Genomic DNA, 24,419 nt, shown 5'->3' with positions numbered 1-24,419 from the left:
CACTGTCCCCTATCCATACTATACTTAATGTGCTTTGTAAACTATTTATAACATATATGAGAAATACGTACATCTTTACTTGTCATTATCCTTTCAAGCGCTGCTTGGAAGGCTTAGCAAAATCAAGACAACCAGTACCCCTGTCTGGGGAAGTTCATTCTATGTATTGCCCTCAAAATCCTAGAATCTTTGAAAAGTTTAATTTTCTTACTAAGAATTATTAGTATTGAATCAATAATTTTTTCCTCTAATATCAAAAACCCTTATTCACCTTTATAGTTTACAGTCTTAAAAGATAATGAAAGGTATGGTGCTAGACCATAGCTAATCTTGATGAGAAGTGATCAATGGAATATGTGTCCAAATGCCTCCAATTGAACCTATCTCTTTAAATTGACCATTATTAATATATAACTTCTTTTTCACATTGATCCACAGAGATCATTTTGATCAAGAAGTCCTGTAGAAGATGCAGAGTGGAAGGGGGACAGGAAAAATCATTCATTAGGTGTTGTACAAATTACTATTAAGAGTTATATAAATGAAATAATCTAGTCATGTTGTACTAACTTCAAGCAACATCGTATAGCATTATATATCAGAGGCTGAGTGAATAATGCCTAATAGAAAAGTGTTTCAAAATATAATGATGAAAAAGAATTGCAAGTTAAATTGTTTTCCTTATTGGTAAGTTTTAATTAAATATAGTCATTTGTTTCCTACTATATTAAAATAATAGTAACTATCATTTAGTGAAAAAATATTGAGGTCCTCGCTGAAGATAAGCATTTAACATATATTATTTTACTTATTTAAGAAATTTATAAATTCCAAACCTGTCAATACATAATGTAGCCTACTGTAAAACATAAACATCTAAAAGGGCATGATACCTCAGCAAAAGAAATAATTTCTCCTAAAATAAGCTCACTGAAAATTCAATATACATTAAACATACATGTATGCTTAAAATCTGTAACATATGTGTGTATATAAAACATCTAACCTATATACAAATGTATCAGAGAAAATGACATCTTGAATAACTGTTCTCTGAAAATGAACTCAAATCCTCTAGGAAGAAGACATAGTATAAAAATATATAATATATGTTAAAGAGTATACACACACACACACACACAAATTTTCTTCTCAAGAAAAATCTGAATCTCTACAAAAACTTGAAATTTTATTTAAAATTGATTTTAGAAATGCAAAAATACATCTACTGCCAATTTATAAAACGCTATTAGCTGAATCATCCACCTGAAAATGGATAACTTTAATTATAGTCACAAGTTATTTTTTTAAAAGGGAAAAAGAAAAATAATAAGTCAACATGACATTATAATTCAAGATAGTCTTATTACAAAAGTTCACAAATGGAATTAGGTATACCAGTTTAAATTCACACCTCACTTTTAGAAAGACTCCTAAATTGAGTAATAAATGACTAATATTTAATAATAATAAAACTAAGTTAGTACCCAATTTTTAAAAATATAAATATCTGCAAGTCTTTACTTGCACTCACTTTCAACCCAAATATCCCCTGATTGCATTTAGAGATCACAAAATATAATGAAATTATTTACTACATTTAAACTATCACCATCTCCTCTCATAAACACCATCTGAATGTCACATCATAGCAAAATTCAGTACTATAAAGTAGTCAGTTAAATTAAACTTTCCTTTAGTATCTCAACACTTGTGTGATACGGCCAAATTAATGAACAAATAAAAGGAAAAATCTAATTTCACAACTTTTAACTACTTCTAACAGCATATTTAACAGTGAATGGGTTATAGTTGGGTGCTCTGTTGGCTTACAGTCACATCCAGTGAGTGACAACAGTCTCTGTATTACAAAATTGAGCAACCACAAGCTAGTTGTTTCTTCCATGACATGTAAATATCACACTGCACTGACAAAAATTAGTGATATTTACATGTCACAAAGACTGTTTAGAGTGTCAACTCTATAATATACACATTGACTGCAGATTCCAATCCCAAGAGTAAACTAATCCTGGGCTCACTTAAAAATGAGAATGGAAAGATTAAGTGATTTGCCTACAGATTTGGGTTTTGGTTTTTGTTTTTTTTTTAACCATTTAAGGTTAGCAAAATTGAACACAAGTTTTTCCAGAAAGATATTATATGCCTCACATTCTGTTAGAATTTGCAAATCTAAATATTTGAAGTGTACCTCTTAATGGTGTCCTAAAATGAATTTCTTGATTCAAGTAAATAATGTCCTCTTCAGCATGTCTCTAAATATGGAACTTTTAGGTACAATCCATTACTTACTATAATGCGTACTCTAAGTTTTGTAAACATTTGACACATGTCACCAGTAAAAGAATCAAAATTTGTGTACTAAAGGTATAAGCAAGGGACTACGCTTGTTATGCATTATCATCTCTATACATTAAAACCTCAATCATACTCAAACAAATTCACTAAAGTGTGGTTTTCAATCTGCTAACTATGCATTCCATAATAGCCTGTAATTATTAAAAACTGACAAGAAAGCTACGCCACCTGTGTTTATGTGAAGCCAGGTAATGAAAAAAACAACAACGCTGTCATCACCTCTCAATTCCTGATTGCATTATCAAAACTGTAGCCGAGTTTGGCATCTGGGTGTGACCTTGTTAACTGCTAGGGTAATTAAATTTATTCTATTGGGAAAAAGGATGATAAATTATTAGCAAGAAGATTTTGTTCACATTTTATTAAATTGGCCTGTCAAAGGGTTGGCCAAATTATCAAGGGCCTCATTTATTGGAGGCCAGCCATATTGCCACATCTGTTACAATTATTTATAATTTCAGCAGTTGAAAACCAACTGAGTTAGGCATCCGCCATGTAAAGTAATTTACAAATTATCTGATGAGGGAGTGTTTTAGCTTCTCCCTCATTTCTAGCCAGCAGAAAGCCGCGCTGTAATTACAGAACACGATTAGGTTCTTTGGGGAACTTATCTTGCACTCATAGCCATAGTAAGATGCAGCAAGAACATATGGAGGAGCTTGTGCTTCTACTCCCTGAAGCTCGTGACCCGCCTGCCGCTGAGCCCTTGAGTTGAATTTGAATGAGAGTGCCATGGCTAATGTTCTACACATGCACCATTTATGCCACAAAACAAATCGGATCACTGTTAATTATGAAGCAGCTATAATCAGGCCTTCACATCTGTGTAATGTGAAGCGCAGTAGGCTGTATTCCAATAATGTATGACTACCTTTGGGTCGCAAATTGCGAGCCATATTGCCTCAGTAGTAGTTACTGAATTCAAAGTAACTCCTTTGATAAAAGCCCATCACATGGATATTTTTATCCAGCTTTATAAAAAAAAAGAGAGAGAGAGAAAGAAAGAAAAAGCAAACCCACAAGCCTTTCTTTATCAGCTATTGACCAGAACAGTTAAAGCATATGGCACAAGTTCATTAATGAACAACACAGAGCACTCTCATTTAATGAAACCACTTGAGCCATAAAAATCAGATTTAGTTAATTCCCTGTTTCCCATTTTTTTCACATCTAGCCTAAACCTAGGATCTACTTAATATTACAAGTTATCGAGACACAAAATATATTTTTTACAAATTTACACAGAATATAAAAAAGCCTGTTCTGTAATATTAATAACCTTAAAAAAGAAAGGCAATAATAGGATTTTTTGTCTTACAAATTGAATTTCATCACAAATCTCATCTAAGAAAGCACAAACTATTTGTTTCTTAGAAAGTGAAGCCTAACAGCTGTATTCTAACAAAAAATAGTCTTTATTCCATGAGAAATCTTTCTGTGAAAAGGCAGCTAAACAAGCTGCACCCAGATGGCAAACCAGCTACAGTTTAATTAATCCACTAAAAGCCATTCAGATTTCAGTAAGGGTAATGTAATTTTGAATAATAGTAGGGAAAAAAATCACTAAAACATTCTTAAGTTTTATTATAGCAGCAAGAGAAGTGCCACTATAGAGTAGTTAAAGGTGAGTTGCAGTTTCCATTATATATGCTAAATTTCTAGATTTTAATATCTTGGGCTGTTTCATTATGCTTGGAACTTAAAGCAGGCTTAAAATATCAGTATATCTATTGAAGTCCCCCCACCCTTTAAAGAAGAAATGGTTTATTTTTTTTGCAGGGTAGTGAAGTTGTATAATTATCACAAGTTCAAATTTCGTGAATATAATGCAGAAAGAGCTTTAGGGAAAAAAAGTTTATAGTTAAGACTTAAAAAAGATAAAGACTTCAAATTTTTCCTTTAAATAAAAAAGTTCTTCATTTATCAAAGTTAAAAACCATGACATAGCATTATTTTATTGTTGAGTTGTTTTCTTCTAAAGGTTGATTAAATATCAAACTGTTTGAGAGATCATTTCCCATATATTTCTGTGACCATGTCTACATATACAAATGAATTAAAAATATAAACATTGAGTATAATTAAGTTAAAGCAGTTTTCACTTAAGATAATGCTGCAGAATAAGTCAACTTTTCAAAATGAGTTTATATATAAATTCCAAATTAGTTAAGTGTGAAATAAGATGGTGATTAATGTAATTTTAAAGTACATTATATATAACAGTTATTACATATTAAAAATTATTTTGATGCTATAATAGTAAGATACCCATGGGGCGCCTGGGTGGCACAGCGGTTAAGCGCCTGCCTTCGGCTCAGGGCGTGATCCTGGCGTTATGGGATCGAGCCCCACATCGGGCTCCTCCGATAGGAGCCTGCTTCTTCCTCTCCCACTCCCCCTGCTTGTGTTCCCTCTCTCGCTGACTGTCTCTATCTCTTTTGAATAAATAAAATCTTTAAAAAAAAAAAAAAAGATACCCAAAGAAAGTACAAGATTGATATTCTTCCATTTTGAAAATGAGAAAAAAAAGTGTAACTGAAACAATAATACAGTAAAAATCATGAAAAGCAAACCAATTATTAATGCTGGCATATATCCCAGCTACAGTATGACAAAGCTTAACATTACTCTGAGCCTAAGTTAAGGTACTACAATCTGATCTCTGCCAACTGAGAAATTAAAATACTTTAGTTGATGCCAATTAGCCACCATCAATACTAGACCCCCTGATTGGCAAGAAAACAAAGCTAACTAATACTGACATTGTTTTCTCCTTTGCTGGTTGGAAAATTCTACCAAGTCAATTCAGCACTGCTAAAGAAAAGAGAACAGGAATTTTGAGTACAAATGTAAGTATTCCACATCACAATTAGATAATCCCTTGCATAAGTTGACTCCTTAATGCTCCTATGTCCTACTTACTGGAATTGTTATCGAAGAATACTTGATCATTGTGAGAGGCTAAATGGGTTTGGAGCAGGGTATACATTTTTGCATGTGTTCATTCAATAAGCATTTGTTGAAATTTAAATACTAATTACTTAGGGGAGTGGGAGATAAAGGTTTTCCGTTATGAAATGAGTAAGTCACAGGAACAAAAGGCACAGCATAGGAAATAGAGTCAATGATACTGTAAAAGTGCTGTATGGTGACAGATGGTAGCTACACTGTGGTGAGCACAGCTTAAGGTATAGAGATGTTATATCACTATGTTGTACACCTGAGACTAATGTAACATTGTGTCTCAACTATATTCAAATTAAAAAAAAAAAAAGAAAACACAAAACATTATAGCCTATGGTAGTTAGTTGCACATGCTTAAAATGTCAACCAAACATAAATAAATAATCCACTAAGTAAATAAATATATCTAATAGCCATCTGTGTATCACCAGACCACATAGGCCTCCAGTCATGATAATGATGGTACTTATTAACCTTAAGCCTCAGAGGACAAGGACTATACCTTGTGTAACTCTGTACCCATTGTGTCTAATACCATAGAGTCTAAAATAAACATATGAAAGATGATTAAAAAAAAAAAACCAACTTCACCACCACCAACAAAAAAAGGTACATTCCTACGTGAGACTACCAGGGAGTCAAAAATGTTTTTAAACATTTAATCCTATTATAATGAAATGGTAATGGTAAAAGCAGTTTACAAATTTATATACTGTATGTTTCCAATGATATAAAACATACAGTCTCCATTTTCTTTTTATATCCTTACGTGCACACACACACACACACACACACACACACACACACGGCCACATGTAGGGATCAAGAGTGTAAGCACACTTGGGGGCTAAAACCAGGCCTCCCTCCTCAGGTCTTCTTCCACCATCATTTGGACTGAAGGCGAGGCCAAGCACTGGGGCTAAGATCTAGTTTCCTTACATCCCCTCACATCAATCTACATATGTCTAGAAGAAACCATTGGCAGAGACTTCTCTACTCCCAGTATTCAACCTACTACCATTACCTGCCTTAAATTCACTGGAACTAACCTCATTATGCCTTTTATTATGATTTATGTGGGTCACCATAAGGGCCCTAGCTTCTGTGTTAATTCTTACGAAATCATCATACTTCCATGCTAGTTATGAATTATTTTCAAAAGAAAAGTCAGAAACCCCAAAAATGAACCAATAAAAAGCTTGCAGATTTAAAGTCAAGCTGCCCAGGAAGGCTTGAAAAAAATCTATCACAGAGCTGGAGTTTACTGCCATGTCTGTATTCTCCATCTCACATTTTACAATTAGACATGATTTGAATTTCTCATTTTCTCTTCCATACCCACTTAACTCTTTCATATTTCCCATTATGCTGTGTCCCTGCACTCCATTCTGAGCAGCTTTACAGTCCAATTTTCTAATTCTCTCTTTAGCTCAATAACTCATTGTATGAGACTGGTCTTATTAGCAATACTAGATAAAGACAGTACAAAAGTTATATAACAGACCAATTTCCTTCATAAAGATTCAAAAAACAAAGTATCAGTAAAAGGAATAAATTAGTTTATAAAGAATTAGAAGTGCCTCAGGCACCAAAAGATAAAATATTTGATAAAATTTATCACCATTTATGTATGATATTAATCAGGCTCCTTAAACTGATAAAAGGGAAGAAACTTATGGCTAACGTCATTATCCAAGGTGAAATACTCCCTTTGAAATTAAGAACAAGACAAGGACACTCACTATTACCACTTCTACTGAACTTTTGTATACATTTTGTAAAATGTATAAACATTGGTATAACATATTAGGATTTTTGTGTTGAGGATGAGGAGAAAGGTGAACCCTCTTACACTGTGGTGGGAATGCAAACTGGTACAGCCACTCTGGAAAACAGTAATAAGGTTCCTCAAAACGTTAAAAATAGAGCTACCCTATGGTCCAGCAATTGCACTACTAGGTATTTACCCAAAGGATATAAATATACAGAGTTAAATATATATAAATATAAATATACAGAGTTGAAGGGGTACATGCACCCCAATGTTTACAACAACAGCCAAACTATGGAGAGAGTATCCACCAACTGATAAATGGATAAAGAAAATGTGACACACACACACACACACACACACACACACACACACACACACAGGAATATTACTCAGTCATCAAATATCAAAAAGAATGAAACCTTGCCATTTACAATGACCTAGATGGAGCTAGAGTGCATTATGCTAAGCTAAATGAGTCACTCAGAGAAAGAAAAATACCATATGATTTCACTCATATGTGGAATTTGGAAACAAAACAGGTGAACATAAGGGAACTGGAAAAAAAAAAAAAAGCAAAGGGAAGCAAACTGTAAGAGCCTCTTAATGATAGAGAACAAACTGAGGGTTGATGGAGGGAGATGGGTGGCAGATGGGCTAAATGGGCAATGGGTATTAAGGAGGGTACTTGTTATGATGAGTGCTAGGTGTTATATGTAGCTGATGAATCACTAAATTCAACTCCTGAAACCAATATTACACTACATGTTAACTAACAAGAATATTTTTGTTGTTGTTTACCAGTTCATTTTCTTTTTTCTTTTTTTAAATTTAAATTCAATTAACATATATTATTAGCTTCAGAGGTAGAGTTCAGTGATTCATTAGTCTTATGTAATACCCAATGCTCATTACATCACATGCCCTCCTTAATGTCCAGCACCCAGTTAACCCATTCCCCACCCCCCTTCCCTCCAGCAACCCTCAGTTCATTTCCTATGATTAAGAATCTCTTATGGCTTGTCTCCCCTCGGGTTTCGTCTTGTTTTATTTTTCCCTCTCTTTCCCTATGATACTCTGTTTTGTTTCTTAAATTCTACATATGATTGAGATCACATGATAATTGTCTTTCTCCGATTGACTTATTTCCCTTAACATAATACCCTCTGGTTTCATCTACATCATTGTAAATGGCAAGATTTCATTTTTTTGATGGCTGAGTAATATTCCATTGTGTATATACACCACCTCTTCTTTATCCATTCATCTGTCGATGGACATTTGGGGTCAGACTATTGTGGACACTGCTGCTATAAACATTGGGGTGCAGGTGCCCCTTCGGATCACTACATTTGTATTGTTGGGGTAAATATCCAGTAGTACAATTGCTCGGTCGTAGGGTAGCTCTATTTTCAACTTTCTGAGGAACTTCCATAGTATTTTCCAAAGTGGCTGCACCAGCTTGCATTCCCACCAACAGTGTAAGACGGTTTCCCTTTCTCCATATTCTCGCCAACATCTATTACTTCCTGACTTGTTAATTTTAGCCATTCTGACTGGTATGAGGTGGTATCTCATTGTGGTTTTGATTTGTATTTCCATGATGCTGAGTGATGTTGAGTATTTTTTCATGTGGCTGTTGGCCATTTGTATGTCTTCTTTAGAGAAATGTCTGTTCATATCTCCTACCCATTTCTTGATTAAGAACTAACTAGAATTTAAATAAAAATTTGGAAAACCAGGAAGATCGGTAGGAGAAGAAAGGGATAAAGAAAGGGAGCTAATCAGAAGGGGGAATGAAGCATGAGAGACTATGGACTCTGAGAAATAAACTGAGGGCTTCAGAGGTGAAGGGGGTGGGGGAATGGGATAGGCTGGTGATGGAGGGCACGTATTGCATGGTGCATTGGGTGTTATACGCAACTAATGAATCATTGAACTTTACATCAAAAAAAAATTTTTTTTAATTTTAAAATAGGAAAAGAAAAAAATTTGGAAAAAAATACTGGGGTTTTTAAGGAAAAATAAAACTGGGAAACTATCTACATAGAAAACCCAGAGGAATCTATAAAATATATTAGAATTAATAAGACATTAACAGGGTGGCTGGATATAAGATAAACATTTAAAGATCAATTACATTTCTATACACAAGAGAAAAATCTAACAAAAAGACAAGTAGCTAAAATAGCAACAAAAATGTAAGTTACTCAGAATCTAATAATTGAGACAGTAGCTATTACATATCTAATAAAGACCTCTATGAATAAAACTACAAAATGTTTTAAAAATGCATTAAAGAAGACCGAAATTGAAGTATATATAGCATACTTAGGGATAAGAAGATTTAAGATGGTAAAAATATCATTTCTTCTCAAATTAACCCTCATAAGATATTTTAGAGAACATGATAGCTGATTATAACATTATACTGAAGAGCAAAGGATCAAAAATATCCAAAGCACAATTGAAGAAGAAGAAACTGAAGAGATCTATCATATCAGATATCAAGACTCATCATAAAGCTGCAATAACAAACACAGTGTTGTTATTTCAGAGATTAAAAAAAAAGTCACCCAACACAACAGAATACAGAGCCTAAATAGACCCACTTAAATGCGGACCCATATATACATGAAATAAAAAATGTCAGAGGAGGGGTGCCTGGGTGGCTCAGTCAGTTAAGCGTCCGACTCTTAATTTCACCTCAGGTCATGATCTCAGGGTTGTGAGACTGAACCCTGCATTGGGCTCTGCACTGGCGTGGAGCCTGCTTAAGATTCTCTCTCTCCCTCTCCCCCTACCCCTCACCCCCTCTTTCTAAAAGGGAAAAAAAAAGTCAGAGGAAGCAATGCAGAGCATTGAGAAAAGGATTGATTATTAGCACAATCAATAGTGCTGAAATAAGCAGATATCCAGATTTTTTTTAAAAAAGTTAAATTGAATATTCTTCACAATAAACAAAAATCAATTCCACGTAACGACTGACATGTGGAAGTGAAAACTGTAACACTTTAGATGAAAATATAGGAAAATATCTTCTGAGTTCAGGATAAGGTAGGATTTCTTAAACAAGATACAGTAAGCACAAAGTTTAAGAGAAAATGATGAGAAATTCAACTATATTAAACTTAATAACCATTTTTCAAAAGACATCATAGAATATGTGAAAAGACAAGCCACGAGCAAGAAGATATTTGCAACAATTATAATTGAAAGCTGAGACTGCTCACTGATCTCTAAACTCACTTCTTCTTTTTGGAAACAGACACATATTTTCCAATATTTGGGGGTTCATATTTCCCAATCTTCTTTGCAATTCTTTGCCAAACAATGCTTTGAGGCCTTATTCATAAAAACTTCCTAAATGATTCTCCAGGCCCCTTTTCCCTTCTTGTTAGCTGGAGTAGACATGATTCCAGGACAACTTTGATAGCCATGTTGAAAGCTAATGGAGCCAAGAGATGAAAGGAGCCTAGATCTATAAATCACTGCTTAGAAGCTGAAAATCCAAGTAATACCCACATTGGACTGTAATGTAAATAAGAAATAAATTATTTTAAACCACAGAGATTTGAGGTTTATGTAATATAGAAGCTCCCATTATGGTCAATAATATAATAACAAAAGATTAGTATCTAAAACAAGGAACTTCAACAAAAAGGCAAGCATCCTAATAGAAAGATGAGCAAAAGACACAAACAGGTATTTCAGGTCACATAAAGCCCATTAGAAACCAAAGAAATACAAACTGAAACCAGAATGAGATACTATTTTTTCCCTTTAAGAATGTAACTAAGAAGTCTATCACTTGAGACAGCCACTTTGGCAAGCAATTTGGCATTTTCTTGTAAGCCCGAATATATTTGCATACCCATGACAGGTGATTTCACCCTTAGCAATAATATATCCTAGAAAAAGTCCTGCACATGTGGGCACGGACACAGATACTACGAAGTTCACAGCAGCAGTGTATAAAAATTTCTAGAGCTAAAAAAATGTTCATTGACAAAAAGAGTAGATAAATAAACTGTAGCCTATTCATACAATAGACTGTTCCATGGAAGGGGAACCAAAGTATAGCTATACTCAAAAGCAGCGAGCTATCTTACAAAAGTAAAGTTCAAAGAAAAAAACCTAGCTGTGGAGAATAATATTCGAAGAGGATGATTTTTTTCTTTTGAGAGAGAGAGAAAGCAAGCTCATGGAAGCATGGGTGGATGGCGAGAAGGGCGGAGGGGAGGCAGAGAGTGAGAATCCTTAGCAGACTCCATGCTCAGCACAGAGCCTAACACCAAGCTTGATCTCAAGACCCTGAGAGCACGACCTGAGCCAAAACTGAGTTGGATGCTTAACCGACTGAGCCACCCAGGCATCCTAGAGGATGATTTTTTTAAGATTTAAATAAAGGCAATACCAAATGATATATTATTTAAGAAAACAGTTTTAATAGGCAGGAATTAATTTTAAAAATTAAAATTAAAAAATAAAAATATCGAAGAAAGTGATTATCTTTAGGGAAAATAAGTAAAATGGTATCAAAGGAGAGCGCGCAGGTAGCATCAAGAGTATTGGTTGATAGCTTCTGGTGGTTATGCAGACATTACATTTATTTTTTTGTGGATTTCAAATATTTAGTGATAAAATTTTTGAAAAAAAGTGAGACCATAAGGGAAAACAACATACAGAAAAACAATTCTCTGCCACTTAGGAAAGGAAGAAATAGACATTGGTGAAACAAAATAAAAATAAACAAGCCTGTGGTTAAAATTTACAACCCCAATCTTGTGGTCTTCTTTTAGCCACATGAAGTGACTCTCATTCACAGGTAAATACAGTATATGTAAGGCTTAGGTTTCTCTCTTGTCCTCTACTACAAGATATTCCTCCAAGGCAAGAAACAGTACTTCTGCATGAAAAAGATAAACAAGCATTCTGAGATAGAATGGGCAGTCAGTCATTCAGAATTCAGCTAGTTAAGAGCAAGGTGCTAAGAAATCAAAGGTCACGGGTTTCAATCCCATATGAACCAATTAGCTTTGCCCTTTTCTATGGCAAAGACTGTCAGTTAGCTCACCAATAATTCTGATTGTAAGTGAGATCAGGAAGAAAAGATAAATCACCACCAATACAGGGAAAAAATTTCAAATTACTAACATGACATAAGAAGTGTTTTTTTCTATGTAACGATATTAAGACCTAACTAATAATAACCTAATTATTAATCCAAATGCCCACCAGCATTGCCTCATGTAATCTTCATAAAACTCCTATGAGGTAGGTACTATTATAATACCCATTTTACAAATGATAAAACTGAGGCTTAGAGAAATTAAGTAATTTGTGCCAGGTAACACAGATAAGGGATCCAGAATTTATGTTATCTATTACTCTAAATGGAACCCCCAAAAATCATGCACAAAAAAGTCCCACTATAAAAGCATTTGAAAAAGATAAACGAGGGATTGGAAAAATGGAAGAAAGAATAAAATATTCCTACCATTTCCCCTCAACTTGCCCACTTAGTCTCCCACTAATCAAAGGGTGATCCCTGAACCAGCTATCACATCATCATCTGGGAATGTGACATAAATGTAGAATCTCAGGCCCCAGACTAGACCTATTGAATCAGAATCTATTTTTACAGCCACTTACACCAAGTGACTTGGACGTATATTAAAATCTGAGAACCACTTACCTAGAATATTCTCAGTATCCAGGACATACCACACACTTTCTCACCTCAGAGCCTATGATAATTCACTTCCACCAAGGTAGAAATTCCTAAATAATTTTCAAACTGACATATAGTCCACTTTCTCTGTGAAAGCTTTGACAACTCTCTTCCTCTCCATACAATGTTCCCTGTAAAGTTTCTTTCCACAAAGTTCATACTATGCTCATACTTCCATTATAGCACATTTTATAATAACTATTTTCTTGCCTGCATAGCCATCTATAAAATTCATAAAAGCAGACTGTCTTATTCATCTTTGTATTCTTTTACATTAAACCTAGTACCTAGAATAGAGTAGGATTTTAACAAATATTGACTATATCACTGAACAATACATGAATGAATAATGAATGGATGGATAGAAGAATGGATGAATGAAAAGATGAGTCTGGGGAGCCCGGATGGCTCAGTCGGCTGTGTCTGACTCTTGATTTTGGCTCAGGTCATGACCTCAGGGTTGGAAGATCGAGCCCTGTGTGGGGCTCCATGCTCAGCACTGAGTCTGCTTGAGATTCTCTTTCTCTCCCTCTACCTCACCCCCTGCTTGTGCACTCTCTCTATAAAATAAATAAAATCTTAAAACAAAAAAAAAGGTGGAGTCTAGTTGGACTAAATTCTAAAGAAGGGTTATAGTAATGACATGATAAAGAATATGTTACTAATTGGTAGAAATCCCAAGTCACCTGTTTATCTCCATTCCTATTACTAATTCCCTGATTCGGGGTTTCCACTTCTCTCTGTATAACTTCAGTGTCCTCCTTCCTGTTATGAGAAATGCTAGAATAATATTTCTTCCCTCAGAATATGGCAAATCTATTTGTCCACTTAGTAAGGCCTGGAAATCCTGGATTCATTTTTAATTTCTCCCTTCTTCCCAAACTTCACATCTAAGCCATCTTCAAATCTTATGGGTTCTACTTTTGAATTATTTGCAAAATCAAAGTATGTCTCACAACTTAATCTAAGCACCCCCTGAGTTTCATCTTTACCCTTACAATTGCCTCTTGAATTTGTCCCCCAGTTCCCATCCTTGACTTCCTGTAGTCTCCTTTCTGTACTGCAGCCAGGGTGAGCCTTTTAAAGCTGAAGTTAGATCTTATCAGTCTTCTGATTGAAATACTCCAATAGGTTCCATGTTGCATTTCTATTTGAAACACACCAATGGATTTCCATCTCACTCAGTGTAAAACCCGCATCCTTACGGTGGCCTAACAAGGCCCTAGGCGACCTGCACCCGCCATCTGCCTTTCCGAGGTCACCACTTACTCCTCTCCCCACAGCTCTCTCAGATCTACTCACACACTGGAGAAGTGCTTAATACAGAAGGCAAAAGATCCTTGAGGGAAACACAGAATTGCAGAGAAGAAGGAAGAACACTCAGGTGAATAAAACTTCTATATGAATACTGATTCTTTAATGTCAGTAATGATAATGTCTCATAGGGTAAAAACCTATGTAGGATCAAAATGTAAGAGAAAGATAGCAAAAACAGGAGAAGTGATAAACGAGAATGTATCCTTGCATTGCATGAAAAATGATTAAAAATAAGTTATAATTCACTTTAAAAAGTCAAAGATGGGGGAGTTCCACTTATAATAATGGCAGAGCTGATCCTATCAGATTAAGCCTCCTGCCTATAACTGTTTAAACTCTGAGCAAAATACAAAAACAACTACCTGAAGATAACAGAGAATAATCAAATACGAAGAATGTGAATAAGAATTAATACTTGGAAAATAGTTGAGTGACCTTCCCTATTTTATGAATTTTGACCTGAGGGTGGCCCACAACAGATACTATGTATGAAGGCTAAAACTCCAATAGAAACATACAGAGGACAAAGTTCAGGTCTACTACCGCAACCAGAAAGGGAAAATTCTAGAAAAGAGAGAACTGAAAGTATGACTGGTAGCTCAACTACTCATGCACAGGCAAGGCCTCTTAACAATCTGGATAAGGTTAAAAGAACATAAAGGCAATTAAACTGTACCCACCTGAAGGGAAACAGGGCTTAGAGTTTAAATATAACCTAATTAAATTCTGATTAAAAACAAAACAAAAAAACTTTAACACTACATAAATAGTACAAGAGAAACCAGAGTATCTATAACATATCTCTCACAATATACATTACACGATCCCGAATTATTAGACACAGAGAAAACATCCGTATGGGACCTACATTTAAAAGCAAAGGAAAACCACTAGTCAACAAACCCAAGAAATCCTAAAATATGGAATTAAAATACAATGATTTTAAAGGATCCATCTTAACTATTATAATAAGGACCTAAAGAAAAATATGTTTGTAAGATATGAAAAATTAGGAAAACCCCACAGAGGTACAGATACTACAATAATGAAACAAATGAAAATCCCAGTACTAAAACGTAAAATATTTAAGGAATAATTCACAGAAAAGACTTAAAAAGCAAATTGGGGATAACAGAAATATCAGTTACTTGAACAGAAATGAACAGAAATTAGCTAACCTGAAGATACACAGACATTAAAAGATTTTAAAAAATGAAGAGACTTGCTGATCTAGGAAACAACACTGAAAAGTCTCACACAAGTGAAACAGGAATCTCAAATGGAGAAGAGAGGAGTCAGAAAAATAACTGAGGAAACCACGTCAACACTTTTCCCCAATTTAGTTCAATAATAAATAAATACACTTTTTTTCCCCCAAAAATCAAGAAACCCAGCAAACTGCAAGAAGGCTGATTACAATGAAAACCACACTTGGAAACATCATACTTAAAACACTTGAAACTAAAGTTAAGATATTTTTTAAAAGAAGCTAGACAAAACTGGTACATCACATTTAAGTAAATAATGAAACAAATTCCCTCTGACTTATCATCAGAAACAGCTGAGTCCAGAAGACTTTCAGAAAACTGAATTTTTTAAATTACTCTTAAAATACATAAACAGTCAACCCAAAAGAAAGAAGAAAAAAAGGAATAGGGGAACAAAAACAGCATAAATTTTTCAAAAATGGTAAAATGGGGCACTCCTAGGTGGCTCAGTCCTTAAGCATCTGCCTTCTGCTCAGATCATGATTCCAGGGTCCTGGGATGGAGCCCTGCATCAGGCTCCCTGTTCAGTGGGAAGCCTGCTCTCTCTCTCCCACTCCCCCTGCTTGTGTTCCCTGTCTCACTGTCTCTCTCTCTCTGTCAAATAAATAAAATCTTAAAAGAAAATGGTAAAATGGTACACCAAACCCAACCATGTTATTATATTAATTCTAAATGGATTCGAATTGCAATGAAAAGGAAAAAACTGTCAGAATGAACAACAACAACAAAAAAAAAAACAGGACCCAACTATGTATACTTTAACATAAAGATACCTATAGGTGGAAATTGAAAGGATGGGAAAATGTATACCATATAAAAGGTAACCATTAAAGACTCAGGCTACATTAACATAAAATTGGGTTTTAAGCCAACAGAACATTATTAATTAAAAGTAACATTTTATAATGACAAAGGGTTCAATTAATCAGAAAGACCTATCAGAGGGAGATTCTAACACCTCTCTGTCAGCAACTGACAGAAAAGCCGATAAAAATATTAAATACAAAAATCATTAAAGACAGAAGATCTGAACACTATCAGCCACAATGATATAATTAATATTGATATTTAAGGGACAATCCACGCAAAAGCTACAGAATACAAATTATCTGCAAGTACACATAAACCATATGCTGGTGATACAAGTCTCAATAAATTTCAAATACAGTAATCGTGGAGAGTCCTATCTCTGACCACAATACAGGTAGATTAGAAGTTAATAGCAATAACACATACAAATTGTCCCTGATGTACAATGGGTTCCACGTATGATTTTTTGGCTTTATGATAATGCGAAAACAGTCTGCACTCAGTAGAAGCCGTACTTGGAGTTTTGAATTTTGATCTCTTCCCAGGCTAGCAGTAATGCAGTATGACCCTCTCTTGTCATGCTGGGCAGCAAGAATGAGCATCAGCTCCCAGTCAGCCAAGTGATCACAAGAGTGAACAACATGTACGCTCACAACTGTTCCGCACCCATATAACCATTCTGGTTTTTTTGTCTTTCAATACAACACTTAACATATGCGAGATATTCAACATTTTATTATAAAATAGGCTTTGTGTTAAATGATTTTGCTCAACTGTAGGCTAATGTACGTATTCTGAGCACGTTTAATGCAGGCTAGGCATTAAACCAAACTATGATGTTTGGTAGGTTAGGTATATTGAGGGTCTTTTCAACTTAAAATATCTTCAACTTAGGGTGGGTTTATAGCTTTGTAAGTTGAGGAAGATCTGTACAAGGAAAAACACCCAACTATTTCAAAAGGAGGCAATACACATCTAAATAACTAAATGGGTAAGAAGAAAATCACAGGTTAAATTGGAAACATTTCGAAACAAATGCTTATTTCTAAAATTGGTGAGGTGATAGCAAAATTACTATAAAATGCAACAGACCAAAATATACAGAACACTTTTGAAAAAGAATAAAGTGACTTATCCTATCATTTTAAGAGTTACTCTGAAGTGACATATGTGAGCAGGTATTTTTCTGGACTCTATTCTGTTCTACTGATTATTTTTTCAATCATTATGCCAAATAACACACCATCTTGATTTTTTTAGCTTGATAAATATATCTGAAAATCAGGTAGTGTAAGTAAGTCCTCTAATTTTCTTCTTTATGAAACTCGATATTGCTCTTTTAGGTTACTGGCCTCTGACCATTCCCTGTAAAATCTTAGAATTAGCTTGTATTTCTCAAAAAAAAAAAAAAAAAAAGGAAGGAAGGAAGGAAGGAAGGAAGGAAGGAAGGAAGGAAGGAAAGGAAGGAAAAGGAGAGAAAAGAAAAGAAAAGAAAAGAGAGAAAAGAGAAAAGAGAAAAGGAAAGGAAAGGAAAGGAAAAGAGAAAGCTTCCTAGAATTTTGATTGGAATAACATGAATGATCAATTTGGGAAGAACTGACATCTTAACATATTTTATCTTCTGATTATGAATTTGGCATAGCTGCCCATTTATGTATCTTTAATCATGCCCTAGTATGTTTTGTACTTTTGTGTAAGGTCTAGTGTGTATTTTGTCAAATTTATCCTTAATTATTACATAGGCTTTGATGTCATTATAAACAGTACATTTAAAATTGTAATTTCTAATTACTTGTTTCTAATAGTTAAAAACATAACTTATAAATTGATGACATCTTTTGCAACACTGTTAAATTTACTTACTATTTCTAGGAGCTTTACCATAGATTCAGCAGGGTTTCTATACAGATGCCCATGTTGTCTATGAATAAAATGAGTTTCACTTCCTTATTTGTAATTGGTATGATTTTGTTTCTTGCTTTATTGTACTAGTTAGAATCTCCAGTACAATGTTGACTAGAACTGACTTGTTCCTTACCTTAGAAGGAAAGCATTCAGTGTTTATTATTTTTTAAAAGATTTTTTAAATTAATCAATTAATTTATTTGACACACAGAGAGAGAGAGAGAGAGCAGCAGAGGAAGAGGGAGAAGAAGACTACCTGCTAAGCAGGGAGCCCAATGTGAGACTCAATCCCAGGACCTGAACCGAAGGCAGATGCTTAACTGACTGAGCCACCCAACCACCCTCAGTGTTTATTATTAAGCAAGAAATAATATATCCTACTCAAATTCTTCCAGTGAAAAAGAATACTTTGCAATTTGTATTAGGACACCAGCATCACCTTGATGTCGAACTCTGACAAAAAATATTCAAGAAAGGAAAGCCACAACCCAATATCCCTCATAAATATAGATGCAAAATCCAAAGCAAAATATTAGCAAATTGAATTCAGCAATATATAAAATTAATAAAATATTACAACGAAGTTAGATTTATTTCAGGAATGCAAAATTAAATAACTGGAAATCAATCAATGTAATTTTACCCTGTTAATAGAATAAATGAGAAAAGCCTTACTATCATCTTAAAAGATGTATTGTATACACTCAATACCTCTTCATGAAAAAGCTTTCATCAGACTATAATAGATGGGAACTTCTTTAATGTGATAAAGGATATTTACCAAAAAATCCATAGCAAACACAGTCTTTAAAGGTGAAACACTGTAAGGTTCAAAAATAAGCAAAACTAATCAATGATAACAGAAGTAAAAATGGTGGTTCCTTTGTGGAAGTAGCTAGTGATGAACATCAAAGAGGTTTATTGTAAACTGGTAATATTCTGTATCTTTTTTTTAAAAGATTTTATTTATTTATTTGAGATAGAGTGAGAGTATGGGAGAGAAAGAGCACAAGCAGGGAGAGCAGCAGGCAGAGGGAGAAGCAGGCTCTCCACAGAGCAAGGAGCCCGATCCGGGCCTCAATCCCAGGACTCCAGGATCATGACCCAAGCTGAAGGCAAATCCCAGGACTCCGTTATCACGACGCTTATTCAACTGAGTGACTCAGGCGCCCCAATATTCTGTATCTTGATCTGAGTGGTATTTACAGGGATGTGTTCACTTTGTGAAATGTCATGGAGTTACACACTTAACGGTTTGTAAACTTTATTATTTTTATGTTATATTTGAATAAGACTTTTCATGAAAAATTTCAAGTGTTTTTCATGAAACTTTATAAATTAACCTTAAAGTTATATTTAACTGCTAAATGCCAATATAACCAAGACACTTTAAAAAACAATAAGAAAGTAAGAGATCTACCAAATATAAAGACTTATTAGAAGCTATACTAATTAATACAATACAACATTGTATAGGAACACAGAGAATACAGAGCCTAGAAAGAAGCTCATAAATGTACTGAAGTAGGATTTATGAGAGAGGTAGCCCAGCACTACAAGGGAAAAAAAGGGGATTGTTCAACAGGTTGAGCTGGGAAAACTGATTACTACTGCGGAGAAATAAATAAATAACTACAAATGGGTCCTTACCTTATACCACACATAAAACATCATTCAAATGAATTGTGAATAAAAATGATGCAAACAAAGCTTTAAAACTTTTTTAAGAAAACAGAGGTGCAAATACTTCTGTCTTTAGGATAGGGAAGGACTTCTTAAATGACACACCAAAGCACTAACTATAAAAGATTAATTTGTCTAAATTAAAATTAAGAATTTCTGTTCATCAAATGACACATTAAAGAAAATGAAAAGATGAGGTATACACTAAGATAAGATATATCAAGAATATATAAAGAACTTTTATGAATGAGTAGGAAAAGGATCCAGTAGAAGAAGGGATGAAAGAGGTAAACAGATGTTTTGCAGAAGAAGGCGTACCCTTGACTAGTGATCATTTGAGGATGTGCTTTATCAGTGATATGTCATGAAGATCAAAATAAAAAATTATACTGGAATTAGTTTGTTGTCAGCACACTATGAAGTCTGACAATCCCAAGTGTTAAGGAGGATGAGAATCAATCAGATCTCTTATACACGGTTGGTGGAAGTAAAGTTGATGAAAAATACTTTGAAAAATAAGTATTTTGTGAAAGTAACATTCTCACATTCTAAACCCAGGATTTCCTTTCCTAGATACATGTTCCACCAAATGTATGCATATATGTACCAAGAATCATGCACAAATATGTCAGTTGCAGCATTATTCATAATAGCAAAAACTGGAAATAACTCAAATACTCATCTACGAGTGAATGTACAAGTAGTTATGATATAATCACATAAAATGGAGTATTGTATATCAGTAAAAATAAACAGCTATACCAAACAACATAAGTGAATCTTAATAACACAATGAGTCAAAATACTATTTCCTCATAATTTATAAGTGATAAAACTTTTTAAACCATAATGAAAATGATAAACAGTTTAGTGGTTACCTCTGGTGAATCAGGGTACCAGAGAAGGGAGGACCAGACAAGCAGATGTAAATCATTAGAGATGCTCTATTCTTGGTTTAGTTGATGGGACCAAGGTCATTATAATAAATGAACAAATAAGTAAATTAAAATAAATAAAATGGGCCTATGTATGTAACACAATACTGTGTCATGATATGAATTTTATGATAAATCCTGTGCACCTGATATCCAAAAAATGTAATATAATACAATACAAATTTAAAAATTGTTGTCTTAAGGTTGAATTGTCAGCAAGACAAAATATGCTGGGTTCAAGAATTACTGTTCAAAGATTCCTGCAAAAAGATCATTAATAAACATTTAATTACCTGTTTGTATTAATTTTATTTCTGAATTAAATTAATAAATTCTAAAATTTAAAGAAATGCCAAGTGCCTTAACACTTAAATAAACTTACAGGAATAGGACTATTTTCTTTACATATTTAGAGCTGAAAGTTACCTTGAAGATAAAGTAATCTGCACTTAATATGCATGATCTTGTGAATGCTTACAAAACTGTATGACATAGAGGGCAGTAATATCAACATTTTATTTGCAAGCAAACTCTGGCTGAAAGGGCTAGGGAATTTGCTCAAGTTCACAAAGCTCACAGGCACGGCTGTGATTTGATCCCAAGTTTATCTGACTCCTGAACCTACATACCAATCTTTACATTTGTACTACCTAAGGAATTGCACCAGGAAGTAGGTAGAAAAGTCAAGTAACCTGTCCAAAACCATACTTTAAGGCAGTGGCAGAATTGGGACTAAAAGGTATTAAGTACCATATACCAAGGCTTTATAGCAACTACTTTATGAGACTTCCTATTATATATTCCTTCCATTCCATTATGTCATCAGTTTAGGTTTCAAAATGGGCATGATCTATTAATTTGCTGTTCATTGGGGCGCCTGGTGGCTCAGTCAGTTAAGCGTCTGCCTTCGGCTTAGGTTATGATCCCAGGGTCCTGGGATCAAGCCCCGCATCGGGCTCCCTGCTCAGTGGAGAGGCTGCTTCTCCCTCTCCCTCTGCCCACCCTCTGTGCTCACTCTCTCTCTCTCTCTCTCTCTCTCTCGCTTGCTCTCTCACTTGCTCACTCTTGCTCTACCTCAAATAAATAAAATCATTTAAAAAAAGTTTTTTTAAATTTGCTGTTCATTATTATATTTCGGTCAAGTGTTTCATCATCATAACTGCACCAGTTATACCTTGTATTTCTATGTGCATCTCTATATAAGTCCATATTACATATAATATTCATGTCTACAAAGTATAATAGCACTATACAAAACAATCTGCCAAGTCTTATATTCTAAATACTATTTAAAAATTTTTAGTCATTTGTAGGAGACAATTTAATATGATATTGCATTGGGTAACATTTTTAGAAAATGTCTCTCACCTGTTCTGAGTGCTCTGAATCACTTTCCTGCGGTAAGGGATAGGGTGCTCCTTGTAATTCCTGAAGCTTTTCTTTTAATTTAACATTTTCTTGCTCTTTTTGAAATAGCTGATCCTGCAGACTAACAACACTTTGCCGGAGCATAGCTTCACTTGATTTTGTGGTTTCAAAACAAATATGTAATTCATTGTAAAGCTGTTTCAAAAAATATATCCAAATTTATTAATAAATAAAATAGTCACGTCTGTGTAAATATACATACACACATATACATATCTATAACTCTATATGACATACTACTACTTGCCCTGAAGTGATTTTAACACAAGGGGAAGTAAGATATAAACAGATGGAAAACTAAATAATATAATCCAATATCAACATAAAACTACAATTAATGTTAAAAAGGCAATATGTATTATTGGTCAGTGTAATACAGGAAAAGTGTGCTAAATTCCTAAGGAGGATGAAAACACTTTAAGCTAGTTATATTCAACTTAGAGGACTATATGTAAAAGAAAGGACCTGAACTGAACTATGATACTATTATAGGAACTGAATGAAAACAAAAAGTAATTCCAAAGGTGGCAGAAATGTGAAAACATTATGTGCAGTTACAGGAAGGGACAGAAAGGGAGCATAAGATCTATCAGCCCAACTGAACCTAATATGTACATTTGAAAGAAAAACCAAGAGTCATTGAGAGTTCATTAAGTTTGACTGATACATTCCCATTTAGTATAAATTAGCATCTACGGCTGCAGCAGAGGAGGTGGGGGGCAGAAGGCATAGCAAGAGACAGTCAGGCAGTAAGACCGTAGACAGAGTGTAGACTCCTGATTGCCAGGATAAGGAAGGTGGACTTGCTCCTGGAGGCAACAGGGGATCACTGAAGACCTTCAACAGAGTGCGACAAAACAGAAGCAATATTCTGAAGGCATGATAGATGACTTTCAATTTTTTAACTCAAGGAAGCACGAACTTAAAAATTTAACACTAGAGTTTATTAAAACTGTGAGAAAGCATATGGTATGTGTATACAAGTGGCTTCGTGCAGAGTCACATATGGTTAACAGTGGTACTCCTCCAATACTCGTGAACTTACTTGGTGATGAAACTCCTAACTTACGCTTGTGATATGAGGCATAATTCAATTTGTGGTAACTAATTTACAGAAAGAATGTGTATTTGCTGATGACACTGGGAAAGTGACCCAAGAATTAAGGCTTTTTTTTTTTTTTTAATAAGGCTAACAGTGAGATAGTGAGATCTTATAACAAAAGCAAAATCCCTCAGGGTTTTTGCTCAAATTGGGGAGTTTGCGAAATTCCCAAGTTCAAAAGTATGTAGCTAATACACTAGTTTTTTGGGTTTGCTCATCTAATCGAAGATTGGGAGAATCTTCCATTAGCTGGCCTTGCCTCAAGGGAAGAAACTTAACCACACAAAAGATGGCAGAGTCCTTTTCTGTATGTATTCTATACTTTAATTTTTTAAAGTGTAAAATTTAATAAGGCTTTAAAACTTCTTTTCTTAATGCTTTTTTCAGACACATACCTTGTCATAAAAACAAGATTCACCAAGCCATTCCTCTGACACAACAGGCTCAATATACTTTTTATGTGCTATAAGGGATTATACTATATTATTATAGATATTTCAAATAATCCATTTCACCTTATAGCCAAAGTCTAAGCAATTTTTATAAAGGAAAGTTGCCCTAATGATTTACATAGAATTTCAGGACATGAATTTGTACTTTCCCTCCCAGTTACCTTTAGACCAGGGAGTATGTCCAATGTCCTGTCCACAGTTGATACCATCAATCTAGGAGGGAAGAGAGAGTAGGAACCTGACCACTTTAAGGAATAATGAAGGGAACAGAGTGGGCCTTAGAGTGACCTACCTGTGCTGTGCTGCTGCTTTCATGATTGAGTTCAGGTAGAAAATAAAAAAAACAAAATCTGGAGACAAGAGCTAGGCTGTCTAGAGATTTCAAGCTAGGATGAATGAAGGTCTGCCTAACAGCATACACACTTACTCAGTTAAAAGATTATTTAACTACTTTCTCTCTTAATTGTATGCCTTAGTAATATTAGCTGGCTTTTAACCAGCACAAATGAATCTTTCTGGAAGAAAATAATACAAAAAATAAATATTTAAATATTTAAAATATTAAAGAATTTACAAATACCTAATTATACCTCAACTTAAAAATAGATGAAAAAAAAGAATTTATAGATTTCAATTATTTGAGAATCTCATGAACATTGTGTTGACAAAGA

The 24,419-nt window shown here is 34.3% G+C and overlaps 1 protein-coding gene across 11 annotated transcripts in view; it reads right to left on the bottom strand.

Annotated features, from left to right (window-relative positions):
* Positions 1-24,419, bottom strand: part of CNTLN (centlein) — a 495,968-nt gene that overhangs the window by 139,782 nt on the left and 331,767 nt on the right. For all 11 annotated transcript variants that reach the window (XR_008959874.1, XM_057313468.1, XM_057313469.1 and 8 more), the window contains one exon: positions 22,135-22,329. Coding sequence is in view for 10 of the 11 variants with exons in the window: in XM_057313468.1 (XP_057169451.1) it covers positions 22,135-22,329 (195 nt within the window). In the remaining variant the exon portion in view is untranslated. The remainder of the gene's footprint in view (positions 1-22,134; positions 22,330-24,419) is intronic.

Source organism: Ursus arctos, unplaced genomic scaffold, assembly GCF_023065955.2.
Source record: "Ursus arctos isolate Adak ecotype North America unplaced genomic scaffold, UrsArc2.0 scaffold_18, whole genome shotgun sequence".
NCBI classification, from domain to species: domain Eukaryota; kingdom Metazoa; phylum Chordata; class Mammalia; order Carnivora; family Ursidae; genus Ursus; species Ursus arctos.
Note: the sequence above shows the minus strand (reverse complement) of the source record. Positions and strands in the feature narration are given on the sequence as shown.